Source organism: Puma concolor, chromosome B2 (assembly GCF_028749965.1).
Source record: "Puma concolor isolate L17-30 chromosome B2, mPumCon1.1.hap2, whole genome shotgun sequence".
In the NCBI taxonomy this organism is placed as follows: Eukaryota; Metazoa; Chordata; class Mammalia; order Carnivora; family Felidae; genus Puma; species Puma concolor.
The window spans coordinates 107,891,675-107,905,922 of NC_141671.1; the positions used below are offsets into that span (position 1 = coordinate 107,891,675).

The 14,248-nt window shown below is 37.4% G+C and overlaps 1 protein-coding gene across 4 annotated transcripts in view; it reads left to right on the forward strand.

Moving 5' to 3' along the window:
* The window catches only part of LOC112862882 (nephrocan-like), a 32,034-nt gene extending 18,039 nt beyond the window's left edge, over positions 1–13,995 (forward strand). For all 4 annotated transcript variants that reach the window (XM_025926101.2, XM_086707679.1, XM_086707676.1 and 1 more), the window contains 2 exons: positions 2,837–3,738; positions 13,135–13,995. In XM_025926101.2, coding sequence (XP_025781886.2) covers positions 2,837–3,738; positions 13,135–13,582 — 1,350 coding nt within the window. In that variant the 3' untranslated portion in view covers positions 13,583–13,995. The remainder of the gene's footprint in view (positions 1–2,836; positions 3,739–13,134) is intronic.
* Positions 13,996–14,248: the final 253 nt, after the last annotated feature.

Here is a 14,248-nt window from a genome sequence, read left to right on the forward strand (position 1 = left end):
TGAGCCACCCAGGTACCCCTAAAATTTCTGCTTTTCTAAAACTCTCTGATTTGTGTCTAGATCTTATCTTTTTTGAAAACCATTAACTGTAGACTAAATGCAATAGAGAATGGTAAGTTGAAGAAGAAAGGGCTGTAGAGTCCAATAGACCTTGTTGAAATTCTCAACTCTCAAAAGTTTGATAATAGCAAATTTGCTAGTTATTAGAAGAACTAATGATAATAATATGTTAAAACACAAAATGCAACTGAGTACATTTGAAGATCTAATAATAAGTGATGCATGAGTCAGGCAACATCTCATCTAGCAAGCAGAGATGCTCTGAGAAGTTGTACCACATGGGAGGATTTATAGGCAGGAGGGTAGAGCAAAGGAGTTATTAACAAAACAAAAGTAAGGATGGTTTCAGGCAGGTCAAGTTTCTTTGGGGAAGAAGGGATGGAAAGCGTTTTTATCATGGTGATTGCCTCACTAATGCTGATGAAGAAATTTCAGATTGACTCTTAAAAAGTCATATTTTTAAAAAAATTTTTTGATGTTTATTTATTTATTTTTGAGTGAGAGACAGAGAAAGAACGAGCTGGGGAGGGGCAGAGAAAGAGGGAGAGAGAGAACCCCAAGCAGGCTCCGCACTGTCAGCACAGAGCCTGATGTGGGGCTCTATCTCATGAACTGTGAGATCATGACCTGAGCTGAAATCAAGAGTCTGAGGCTTAACTGACTGAGCCACCCACATGCCCCTAAAAGGTCACATTTTTAGGAGAGGTCAAAACTATAATTAAGTCTTGATTTGCCATCGCGGGTGGGGAGCAAATGACTCCATTTGGGGCTTATGTTTTTTTTTTTTTTTTTTTAACAATATAAAAAAGCACTTGGCACTTGTAGATGTTCAATAAATGCAAGAAAAAATTATGATTATTACTGGGACTAGGACTAATTAATACATCTGATTAATCATTAAGAAAATATCACATGTTAGCAGCCGCCAAAACTATTATGATTAGAAACATCTGTTATGGAAATTTTAACATGAGGTTTTTCTAACAGAGTATCATATTAGGAGAAGCTTTGAAATATACCATGATTCGGTGCCTGGGTGGCTCAGTCAATTAAGCGTCTGACTCTTGATTTTGGCTCAGGTAAAGATCTCTCGGTCGTGAAATCAAGCCCCGCGTCGGGCTCCACACTGGACATGGAGTCTGCTTGGGTTTCTCTCTCCCTCTCCCCGACTCCTTAAGAAAATAAAAATAAAATAAAATCTACCATAATTCACATCACATGTCTTCCCGGGATAAATAAATATATGGTACAAAATTAACCCACTTTGAAAGTGTTAATCATGCAATTGTTATTACAAAAGGGCTCAACTGCATAATTAAATCAAACATTTAAAACCTGTAGCCAGTAAGGCATAAAATTGTGCCCTGAAAATTTTAGCAATTGAATTCTAAAGCAGATTGAAAATTTTTGTGAAGTTTTACCAAGCTGAAGGAAATCTGGAACAATTCCTCTTTCTGCCTAGAGATGATCTTACTCTAAGAACCAAATACCAAGAACTACATCATTCAGAAGAAGACCTAGATGGCAAGCTAGGAGGTTGACAGATATGTGGAGAGGAGAGGGGTACTTGAACTTGCAACCTATGGAGAAAGCATATCAGATTTGATCATTTCTAAAATCTAGGACAAGAATAGCATTAGATCTGGGGTATATGCGTGAATGGAATCTTTGTTCTACAGAGATGGAGACACGTGTATCCTGTTTGTTCCTTCATGGATCTTTTGCATCAATGAAGTACAGTTTGAACAATAGGGAATATGGAGGCTAGTTTTTCAAATTATAACATAGTTGAAATGTTTCTCTAATAGGCCCATCTTAGTGACAGCAGTGTCTAGGACATTTAAAATGTTTATGTTTAATGCTTAAAATATTTTAATGTAATTTATAACTTAAAAATATATAAACAATGCAAAATGAAGATAATGAAAACCTCTAGTAATCTTGCACTGTAGAGTTAGCAGCTGCTAATAGTTTGGTAAAAGATTTCCAGATTGTTCCCATTTGGGGCTATTATAAGATGATGCCACAAAGAACATCCTGCTTCATAAATCATTGTGCAACTAGTAAGTACTTCTGGCTAGAAATAAGCTTGCTGGTCAGAGAATATACAGCAAAAGTTGACCAATATAAAAAAATTTTTTTTAATGTTTATTTTTGAAGGAGAGAGAGAGAGAGACAGAGCATGAGTGGAAGAGGGGCAGAGAGAGAGAGAGAGGGAGACAGAATCCAAAGCAGGCTCCAAGCTCCAAGCTGTTAGCACAGAGCCTGATGCAGGGCTCAAACCCATGAGCTGTGAGATCATGACCTGAACTGAGGTCAAGACACCGAACCAACTGAGCCACCGAAGCACTCCAAAAAGTTGGCTAGTATTATGTCTACCAATAGTGTGTAAAAGTGCTTAACATATTTTTAATATCCTTCATGTTAGCAATCATGAATAAAACTAGTCAGGACCTGGGGTGCATGGCTGGCTCAGGAGGAGGAGCATGTGACTCTTGATCTTGGGGTTGTAAGTTTGAGCCCCACGTTGGGAGCAGAAATTACTTAAAAATAAAATCTTCAAAAAAAAGTAGTCAGAACCTGAGTTTCCATCCTTTTCTAAAAATTTTCAAGAGGTCCTGAAGGGAAATCTGAAGTATCATTAGTATTAAATGACAACTGCATTTCATTGTGTACGGTATTTTTTTTTCTCAGTAGTCTTAATTTTCTATTTTTCTCTCCATACCTGCTTTTTTTTTTTTTTTTTTTTTTTTTTTTTTTTTTTTTTTTTTTGTAGCTGTCTAGCTTCACCCGAATGTTGGCTCTAGAAGATTTTATTCTGCTGGCCAGTGGAACAGAGTCAGTAGAAAATGACACTTTCAAAACTCTGAGTACCTTGAAGACCTTGGAACTCTGGAAAAATAAGTTAAGACGAGTCCCCAGGGTTCTGCCAGCCAGTCTTGAAGTGTTAAAACTAAATGAGAATTCAATAAATGTCCTACACGGATCTGATTTTGAAGGACTGAAGAAATTAAAAATCCTTGAACTTAAAAACAATCTGATCTCTTCTCTCTCTCCCAGCACACTCTCTTCTTTGATCAGTTTGCAGAGTTTGATGTTGGATGGCAACATTATCGAATCTGTAGCTGGACCACTGGTACTTCCCCACCTGAAAAGTATGAGCCTGGAGAATAATAAACTGCATCTTATACCAGCTAGCTTCTTTGCTTCTCTTCAGGCTTTGCAATTTCTCAGTGTCAGTGGTAATTTTCTGACTAAAATTCCTATTAATCTGCCCAAATCCTTGCTCTCTTTAAAAATGGAGAGAAACCAGCTCAAAGTGGTAAGGTTTCGAGACATGAGACACTTGGAGAATCTTTCCCACCTTTATCTGTCAGAAAACTCACTCTCCTCCATTGATGGGGCACAGATCCTTGCCAATTTAACTACTCTTGAGTTGTCCCAAAACCAGGTTCAAACGTTGCCCCTTAAACTACCAGCAAGGCTACAAAAACTAGATATTAGCAATAATCTGATTCAGAGAGTTACAGCCCAAGACTTCCAGGACCTCCGAGACTTGAAACACTTGTTTCTGGACAACAACATTGTCAGCTTGTTCGAAGCTGGAGCCCTGCAGATGTGTTCCCAGCTCTCCAACCTGGCCCTGGAACAGAACCTGCTGTTGTCTATACCTCTAAGGTAAGGGAGAGTTCTCACTTATGTTGACTCCTTTTAACGTTTTCTGAAGATTGGGGCAATTAAGCACATCATACAAGCAAGAAAAACAGAACAAACATAAATGATCTGATGAAGGCTATCCAAGGGTTCCAGGGTAGAGGTTTTAGATGGGCTTTTGGAATCCCCAGCCCTCTAACTGAATCTGCACTAACTTAATTGCTCTCACCTGTCAGACAAGACACCAACAGGGGCGATCTGTATTTGAAAATATACAACGCCACTTTGGCGGAGTATGCTAACAAACATAATATGGGGTAATATTTGTAAAAATGTATTTTGGTTTTTAAGCATGTGGCCTGAGATCCAGCAACAGGTACACAGCCACTAGCAAAGCAAGGGTATGTAAAAGAAATGAGAGGGAAGTGTAGTAAAATATCTATATTTTTAAAAGCATTGAAATAGTAGCTATGAAAAAAATCAGAAGTGTATAATCTCATCTTGTATTTACTTGGAATTCTGTTTTTGGGAGACTCGTTTTCTTCTCAGGGCTGTGATCTTTAAAGGACTTAATCCTGGTTCTGCTTCTATCTGTGTCTGCCTGTGGGTGTGTGAGTCCATTTGGGGTGTCTCACCTTGTGTTCTCGGTTGTCTCCTCAGTTCTCTCTCTCACAAACACGCATACACACACACTCCTGCACATATGGACACAAACACATACATATCCTCATACTCTGACACTTAATTTCTCTTTCCAAATATCCCTCCCTCTGTGCCCAACCCACCATCCTGTTCCCCCACCCAGTCATAACTATGACTAATGTACATGTTGACATTAATTGATGCTTTTTATGTAAACTTTATTACATGTTCCACATTTGTAAAGTAGATAATAAAGTAGAAGATTAAAGCCCTATTATTCTCTTAAAAAGATGTTATGTTATTTATTATATGTGCCTATCAGTGGACTCGTTTTCCTTTTGGTGCTTTATAGGAAAAAAAGGCATCTTGCTCTGTTGATTATCATTATCAAATTGCTTGTAATTAATATACCAACTTCTGGCTTCTGTAAGACCCTATGGCACTCAATTTACTTATCTGCGTTGCTAGTTACAATAAACAACTTTTTTTATGAATGAAAAAGGGAAAAATTATCTTTGGTATGTACAGATGTTCATTTTTTCTTTAAAAAGATTTTTTTAATGTTCATTTTTGAGAGAAAGAAAGACAGACAGAGTGAGCACGAGTGGGAGAGGGGCAGAGAGAAAGGAAGTCACAGAATCCGAAGCAGGCTCTAGGCTCTGAGCTGTCAGCACAGTGTCCGACACGGGGCTTGAACTCACGGACCGCGAGATCATGACCTGAGCTGAAGTCAGCCGCTTAACCGACTAGCCACCCAGGCTCCCCCAGATGTTCATTTTTTCTAGTTGAAAAAAAGAAGCTTGTTATATAGTATGGTAACTGTACCCAATGCAAAACATGAAAAAATGATTTATCCAATGGAAATCAAGATTTTAAAATACATATTCAGGGTTATTTGAAATTAAGCAATTTCTTTTAATGTATAAGCATATGCATACAATTAATTTACTTCAACGAATAAGTTTTGAGTGTTTTCCTTGTGCCAGGTACTTTACCAGGCACTTGAGATACACCAGTGCAACAAAAATAAAACTTCTTGTTCTATACAGCTTAAATTCTAGCAGGGAAAGAGTAACCATAAACACAAGGTGTACGTATATAACATTTACATGGTGTTAGGTGTTATAGTTAGCAACAACAAAAAAGGGTGGCTGGTTGCCATTTGAAATAGGGTAAGCGTGGTAACCCTCACGAAAATGTAAGCTTTGAGCAAAGACTGGAAGGAGGTGAGGGATTTAGCTGTGAGGCTGTTTGTGGGGGGTGGGGGAGGAAAGTGTTCTAGACAGAAGAGCTGATACAAAAGCCATAAAGAACATGCCTGCAGTGTGTCAAGACTCTAATACTTGTAATTTCAGTCATTTCTCTACTGTATTTCAAGCCTTATTTTCTATCACTATATGCCCCTTTTCCAAGAAAAAACAAATCACATATAGACTAAAAACTCATGAAAGAGATTGGGGAATGACTCTCTTGTCAAGGATTCTCAGTGGGCTGTAACAGCCATGGCAAAACTGTGAATCCAGTGGACTTCTCTATTCAGGTAGCTTTTAGAAAGCATTTGGCTAAGTAATCCTGCTAAGTTTAATGAGTGAAAAGTAGCTTAATTATTTACTCCCGCCAGGGCATTTGTGTGTTTAATAAGTGACTACAGAAAGCACAACGCTTTTACCCAATGGAGTGTATAATAGAATTGCAAGCCTGAGCTAGCCATAATTCTTGAATCTTACTCCACATTACAATTATCTGGAGAACTTTAAAAAAGCATACTTATGCCCAGACCTCACTTCAAGCCAATTAAAGCAGACACCCAAGAGTTTTTGCCCAGGCATCAGCATTTTTAAAAAGCTCCCAAGATCAATTTAATGTGCAGCCAGGGTTGAGAAGTAATGGGCAAGAACAATGGGGCAAAGGACATGAGATGAGACTGGGCTTTTCCTATGAGGATTAATTTAAGCATCACAGCTATCTACTTTGTCAAAGAACTTGGCCAGCTGTGAGAGCAATCTGCTTCTTGTGGAAAGTGATTTTTAAATTCTCCATCACCCCCCAACCTCCCCAGCTTTTCTTTGAATTGGAAAGTGTGAATGACCCAGAAAAGGTTCTCTGTGGTTTTCCTCCCATAAAGCATTAAAACACAGTACGATCTGTTTGGTTTGTTTTTTTTTTTTTTTTTTTTTTAATTTCTGAATGTTAAGACTTTTATCCACAAACTTAAAACAGGACACTTTTTATTTTCATGGGTTTTATTCATACACAAAATTGTACTTTAAAATTCAGTTTTGTATTAATAAACTATAAACACAGGCAACCTGTTACTAGTTGCTAACCTAACCTAATTTGTTGCTTAGTTGCTAGCTATGTATCCTACCACAAATCACAAACCCCTTCTTTTGCCGACCATCCTCCATTCTACATTGTACCAAGGAAATAACAGTGGATGTTTTCAGGTGCACATATATTCAAATATCTACTACTTTTGCCTCAATACATTGTTCGAAATAGAAAATAATACCGAGGGGCTTCTGGGTGGCTCATTCAAACCTCCAACTTCTGCTCAGATCATGATCCCACGATTCGTGAGTTCAAGCTCCACGATGGGCTCCGAGCTGACAGCTTAGAGCCTGGAGCCTGCTTCAGATTGTGTCTCCCTCTCTCTGCCCCCCCCCCCACTTGTGCGCACGCTCTCTCTCGCTCTCTCTCTCTCTTTCAAAAACAAATTAATAACCATGAAAAAAAAAGAAAAAATAATACCTAACATAACATTAAGTACTGACTAAACCAGCAGTGAGTTCATATATGCATGTTATTTCCCATTACTCTTTACAACAAACCTGCGAATGTACGTACATTTTTTAAACTATTATTTTACAGGTTAGAACATTAAGGTTAGGAGGTATCAAGAAACTTGCTCAAAATCACATTGTCAGTAAGTGGTGGAGTCAAGATCAAACACAGTAGTCTAACTCCAGAGTCAGTGAATTTTAGCCACCACGTGAGATTTACCACCTCTGAGATTTACTCTGCTATAAACAATATATTATACTACTTAAAACTTAGAATGCCCAAGACCTGGGTCTCACTTTTGCTGCTTTTCATTTCACCAGTCTGTAGCTCAGTGAACAAATATAAGTCACATCACCTTTTCTTTACCCACAATTTGGATAATTCAAATCCAGAATAGCTTTCTACAACCTAACACAGGCATAGCATTTTACCTTACTTACACTCAGGTGCCATCTACTGGTAAAATGGGGTGTACCCCTTTTTACCTTAAAAAGCCACAGATCCAAAGAACAAACAGCATTTTTAGAAACACATTTGTCTTAAAATCAGGGAAACTTTTTGAGCATAAATCAGACTTATAAAGACAAAGTATATCAAAGCAATAAATGCCCTAAGTTCACAAAATCAGGACATTAGTGATTTCTCTTACAGTGTCATTTTGGTTATAATGTCCATAGAAACACAGAAGAAAAAAAAAAGGAAGAGCAGGTATAAGTTTTAGATACCCACCCTAGAACTGTTCATTATGTTTGTTTAAAAGAAAACTTGGCTTTCTCATTTTCATTAGCTAACATTTATTATGTGACTTCTGTGTACTAGGCACTTTCATCTATAGGGTGGAAAATCAGAAACTTTAAGCCAAATAACTTACCTGAAGTTGCGTACTGGTAAAAAGAATGGCCAAAGTTAGAACTCAAGTCTTAATTAGTAGACTGGACTCTTTGGTTTACTTTATCATATCTTTCCTCAATTTCTCTCCCTTGTACTCTGAAGGGTAATAGTGTCTTGCTTACTGCTACACCATCTGCTAATAGTCCATATTTCCTTGGGGAAAAAAGCTATACATAAGATTTTCTTTATAACTTTTAGGGATGTACCTTATGTCAGTTGGTATGTACATAAAATACATTGTCTTGGGGACTGACTTCAAATTAAATTTAACTATCAAACTGTTGGCGCTCCTGGGTGGTGCAGCTGGTTAAGTGTCCGACTCTTGATCTCAACTCAGGTTCCTGAGTTCAAGCCCCGCATTGGGCTCTGCACTGATGGCCCAGAGCCTACTTGGGATTCTGTCTCTCCTTCTCTCTGCCCCTCCCCCACTTGTTCTCTCTCTCTCTCTCTCTCTCTCTCTCTGTTTCTCTCAAAATACATAAAATTTAAATAAAATAAAAAATAAATGTTATATAAATTTAACTATCAACTGTTAAAATGAAAGAAGTGATTTTTCCCTGGTAAGTTCATCTACTTTTTAAGGTAAACTTTATTCCAACTAAGGTGACAACACTTTAAATAAATAATCAAAATCACAAATACTTATATATGTATATTCACTGTACAGTTTAGGATATTAACATAAAATATACAATCATCATATAACCGGGACCACCACAATAAATGTCACTGAATACTAAAAGACATGAGTGCACATTCAGGGGGTTCACACTCTATGGAAATAGCATCTGGAAATAGGAGAATATGAAGCTGTTGAGTAGCAGAAAAATTTTCAGGTTCACAATTGTGCTTCCTTTTTTTTTTTTTTTTACTTTTTATCAATAAGCATTAGCATGACATTTTTCACATTGGTATCCACAGTGAAAAACTTTTTTTTTTCTTGATTGTAAAGCAGTACCTGTTCAAGGCTGAAAACTTCATCTGTTGAAAAATGAAATATCATCCAAGAATTGCTCAACAGGAGCCTATGTCTAGACATAATTTGTTTTTATGTATTTGAGATCATTTAATTTTGTTTTTTTTCTATTTTTTCCATTGAACATTATAGAGTATTTTTCTCTCCCTTTACCCTTTCTACTTTTTCTGAGTATCACTATGGACCTAAGAAATCTTAATTTTTTCAGTGTGTTATGATCATTTCTAGTTGCTAGTCTCTTTTGATTCTCAAATTGCTCCACATTTGTCTAGTGGGTGCCCCTCCAAGGTGGTCCCTGTGTTCATGAGACCCGATTCCATTATTTCTCTTAAAAATTTTTTTAATGTTTATTTATTTTTGAGAGAGAGAGCTGGTGAGCGAGTGAGTACATGTGTGCCTGAGAGCTGGGGAAGGGCAGAGAGAGAGGGAGAGAGAGAATCCCAAGTAGGCTAGGCACTGTCAGGGCAGAGCCCAATGCAGAGCTTGATCCCACAAACCGTGAGATCATGACCTGAGACGAAATCAAGTGTCTGGTGGTGCTCCTCCGTTATTTCTCTTTTTTAAAAATTGAGGTCAAATACACATACAATTTACTTAACCATTTTTAACTGTCCAGTTCAGTAAAATACCTTCTTATTGTTGTGTAATTGGTCTCCAGAACTTTTTCATTTTGCAAAACTGAAACTCCACACTCATTAAGCAACTCCCTGTTTCCCCCTCCCCCAGCCTCTGACAACCACCATTATACTTTCTGTTTCTATGAATTTGACTACTCTAGAAATCTCATAGAAGTGGAACTATAGTAGTTGTCTTTTTTGTGCTAGGCTTTTTTCGCTTAGCATAATGTCCTCAAGGTTTATCCATGTTGTAGAATGTATCAGAATTGCCTTTGGTTTTTTGTTTTGTTTTGTTTGTTTTTTGTTTTGGGTTTTTTTTTCATTTTTTAGTTTGTTTTTTAATGTTTTTTAATGTTTATTTATTTTTGAGAGAGAGAGACAGAGTGTGAGCGGGGGAAGGACAGAGAGAGGGCGACAGAATCCAAAGCAGGCTCCTGGCTCAGAGCTGTCAGCACAGAGCCTGACACGGGGCTTGAATTCATGAACTGAGCTCAAGTCAGGGCACTTAACCTACGGAGCCACCCAGGTGCCCCGGAATTTCCTTCCTTTGTAAGGTTGACTATTCCATTGTATGTACATCTTGTATTTTGCCTATCAATTCATGGTCAATGTACATTTGGATTGCTTCCACATTTTAGCTATTGTGAATTTAATATGGGTGAATAACATGTAAACAATGTACAAGATTATTTAATATGTAAATATCTCTTTGAGACCAATCATGCTTTCAATTCTTTTGAGTATGTACCCAGAAATGGAATTGCTGGATCACGGGATAATTCTATTTTTAATTTTTGGGGGAAGCACCATACTGTTTTCCATAGCGACTACACCATTTTACATTGCCTCCTACAGTGCACAAAGGTTCTAATTTCTCCATATCCTCATCAACAATTGTTATTTTCTGGATTTTTGATAGCAGCCATGCTGATGGATATTGCTTATCTTTGAATATGTCATTGCATTCTGGCTCAGATGTTCTAGCTTACCTTGCTCCAGACATAGAATAAGCCATTTCTCTAAGAAGCCTTGCTTCTTTTAAGTGGAAACTGGAATTCTGAAATTAAGATCTGGGTGTTCAGTGTGCTATGCTATTGGAATAGCATTGCCATTAGAGTGTAACTTTATTTCTAGATCCTTCCAGTATGCAGAATTAGGAAATATGTATTTTTAAGCTATGAATTCATATTAAAATCTCCAATTCACATTTAACATTAGAGGGTTTTTCTTATTTTATATTTGCATACCTTCTTTTACAATGAAATCTTGGTTCCTAATGATATGAATACATTTACTTATTTGTTTTGTATTAGAGCATTCATTTAAAAAGTTTCAAAATTTCATTACTAGGTGGTGTTAATAATAAGCATGCTAAGAGAAGTTTCCTTGCAGATACTTTTGTCCCTAGTGTCTAAGGCTTAGATATATCCACCAAGGATATTTAGTCAGAGTACTTTTTCTTTCCTTTATTGGTTATACACCAACATAAACATTGATTAATTAGATATGTTTGTTTCTGTTTGTATTCAGTTTTAGGGCTTGTTTTTGCTTTACCATTTTTGTTTTGTGAACATGTAAAACATTAACACGATTCAAAAGTTAAAACCATATGCAAACACTTCCTATAAGTAACCAGTTTTATTCGCTTCTGGTTTATCATTCTTTTTTCCCCCAAACATAAGCAAATATATGGACATGTATTTTTATTTCCCTCTTACACATACTGTACATACAATTCCACTTCTTGCTTTTTCCCCTTAACCATACTTTCTGGAAATCATTTTGTAGTAATTCATAAGAATGAGTCCCTTCCTTTTTTAAGGCTGCATAGTAGTTTTTCACTGTTGTACTGGGTTGTTTCCAATCATTTTGTATTATAAGTAATACCATAATAAACACATATATGCTGTTTTATATTTGTGAACCATATATGTAGAAGTGAGATTTCTGGGTTGAAGGGTGAATACACAGGTTATTTCTTTAGGCTTTGCTGAATTCTCCTCCATAGGGGCTATGCTACTTTAGTCTCTGTGTATGAGAATGTCTGTTCCTTCACAGCTTTGCCCACAGAATGTGTTGCTAGAGATTAAGATTTTTACCAATCTGGTAGGTGAGAAATGGCATCTCTGTGTGGTTTTATTTTTCATTTCTCTATTTTGAGTATGGTTGAAGACTTCAGGGCTTTGCTTTTCTGTGTTTTGGTTTTTCTTTTAATTTATTTTGAGAGAGAGAGAGAGCTCATATGGGCTAGAGGTAGAGAGAGAGGGAGACAGAATCTGAAGCAGGCTCCAGGCTCTGAGCTGTCAGCACAGAAACCGATACAGGATTTGAATTCACGAGCTGTGAGATCATGACCTGAGCTGAAGTTGGACACTTAACCGACTGAGCCACCGGGTGCCGCACTTTGTCTGTGTTTTAAGGTGCAGATATTTTCCCCCAGTTTATAATTTATCTTCTGACTTTGCATATGTCTTTTGCTATTCACAATTTCTTTTTTTTAATTAGGTTTAATGTCATTGATTCACTGATCTTTTATAGCTTCTGGATTTTCAAGCCATAGTTAGAAAAGCTTTCTCATAGAATTAGTACTTCAAAAATGATTTAAGTATATGATTTTTATTGTCACATAAGTTTATTATCTCTTAATTTACATATTAGGAGACATTAGTCTATCCTTTTTTTTTGCCATTATAAGTATAATTAAATATGTGACAAACATGTTTGCAAATAAATCTGTTTGCTTCTGTTATCTCCTAGGTTGAAAGGTATGACATTATTTAAATTTGATACATAGTACCAAATTGTTTCCAAAATGGTACCAATTTAAACTCCCACCAATAGAGTTTTAAGTTCTTACCTTACAACCTCTTCAGCAGCAATAAATATAAAAATTTAAAACCAGGGTGCCTGGGTGACTCTGCTGGTTAAGCATCTGGGTCTTGATGATCTTTTGATTTTGGCTCAGGTCATGATCTTATGGTTCGTGAGTTTGAGCCCCACATTGGGCTCCTCACTGTGGGTGCCCACCCTCTCTCTCAAAATAAATACACATTAAAAAAAAATTAACCAAAGCCATGTTCTAATTTCATACATAAAACATTGCATCACTTTTTCATTGCCTTTTATATTCATGAAGAACAACACTTTTTCATGTTTTTATTCAATACTTTTTTTCTCTTATAAATTATGGATTCGTGGCCTTTGCCACCTAAAAAATTGGGAACTTTTTTTCTTATCAATTTGTTTCTGTGATCCTATTTGACAACAAAAGAAATTAAAGAGTTTTATGGCTAGGAACCAGAAAACTCAGAGGGTTAGAAAACAAGACCTATGAGAAAGGGTTAAAGACCTATACATAAGACTTAATTTTTCAAAACAAGTCTTGTTTTCTAGCTTCAAACAGGACATGGTGGTACAGAAAAGGCTGGTGTTGCTCAGTCCGGGTTGCCTAGGTAGTTATGGAATGGTGATCATGGCTTCCTCTCACATCCTGTTTCCATACTTTTGCAGGCTTCCAGGGACCTTAGCCAGGCTGGACCTCAAAGGCAATGCCATCCAGGATATTACTGAGAGGGACCTCAAGGATCTGAAGCAGCTTCAGGTTCTAAACCTTAGGAATAACAAGATTTCTGCCTTAGACCTCAAAGCCTTGGAGGGGTTGCCTCGCCTCAGACACCTGTATCTGGATGGAAATCCGTGGAATTGTACCTGTAGTCTCATAAGAGCGAGGGAGATCCTGAAGGCCAAGGGCACAGATGTGAAGGGGGGACAATGTGCTGCACCAGCTGAACGACAAGGGGAAAGCTGGATGTCCTCCAAAAAGATCATGAGACAATGTGAGCATCAACTACATCTAACCGAGAAAAACAAAGAAACCAAAAAGAAATCAAAACCAGAAGAGCACTCCAGCATCAGAATCAACATGGATGATGATTATTATGATTATGAAATAGATTAAGTATGAGCTTTGCCTACAGTTTAGAAAAAAATTTTTTTCTAATAGACTTCATTTTAGAGCAATTTTAGGTTCATAGCATAGTTGAGACCAAGGTATAGAAAGTTCCCATATACCCCCTATCTCCACACATGTATAGACTCCCCCATTGCAACATCCCCCTTCAAAGTGGAACATTTATTACAATTGATGAACCTACATTGACACATCATCATCAACTGAAGTCCATAGTTTACGTGCGGGTTCACTCTTGGAGGCATACATTCTGGGGACCTGGACAAATGTATGACAACCTGTGTCCATCATAATAGTAGCAGAGTAGTTTCACTGCCTTAAAAATGCTCTGTGCTCCACATGAAGTTTTATAGCGTTCAATCTCCTAAGCAGAAATATACAATAAATTTAGATACGCAAGAGTCTTTTTTGTAAGTTTTTTTTTTTTTTTTTTTTTAAAGAATGAAATCAGAGGGGCACCTGGGTGGCTCAGTCAGTTAAGCGTCTGACTTAGCTCAGGTCATGATCTCACGGTCCATGAGTTTGAGCCCCATGTGGGGCTCTGTGCTGAGGCTCAGAGCCTGTGCTCAGAGCCTGGAGCCTGCTTTGGATTCTGTGTCTCCCTCTCTTTCTGACCCTCCCCCGTTCATGCTCTGTCTCTCTCTGTCTCAAAAA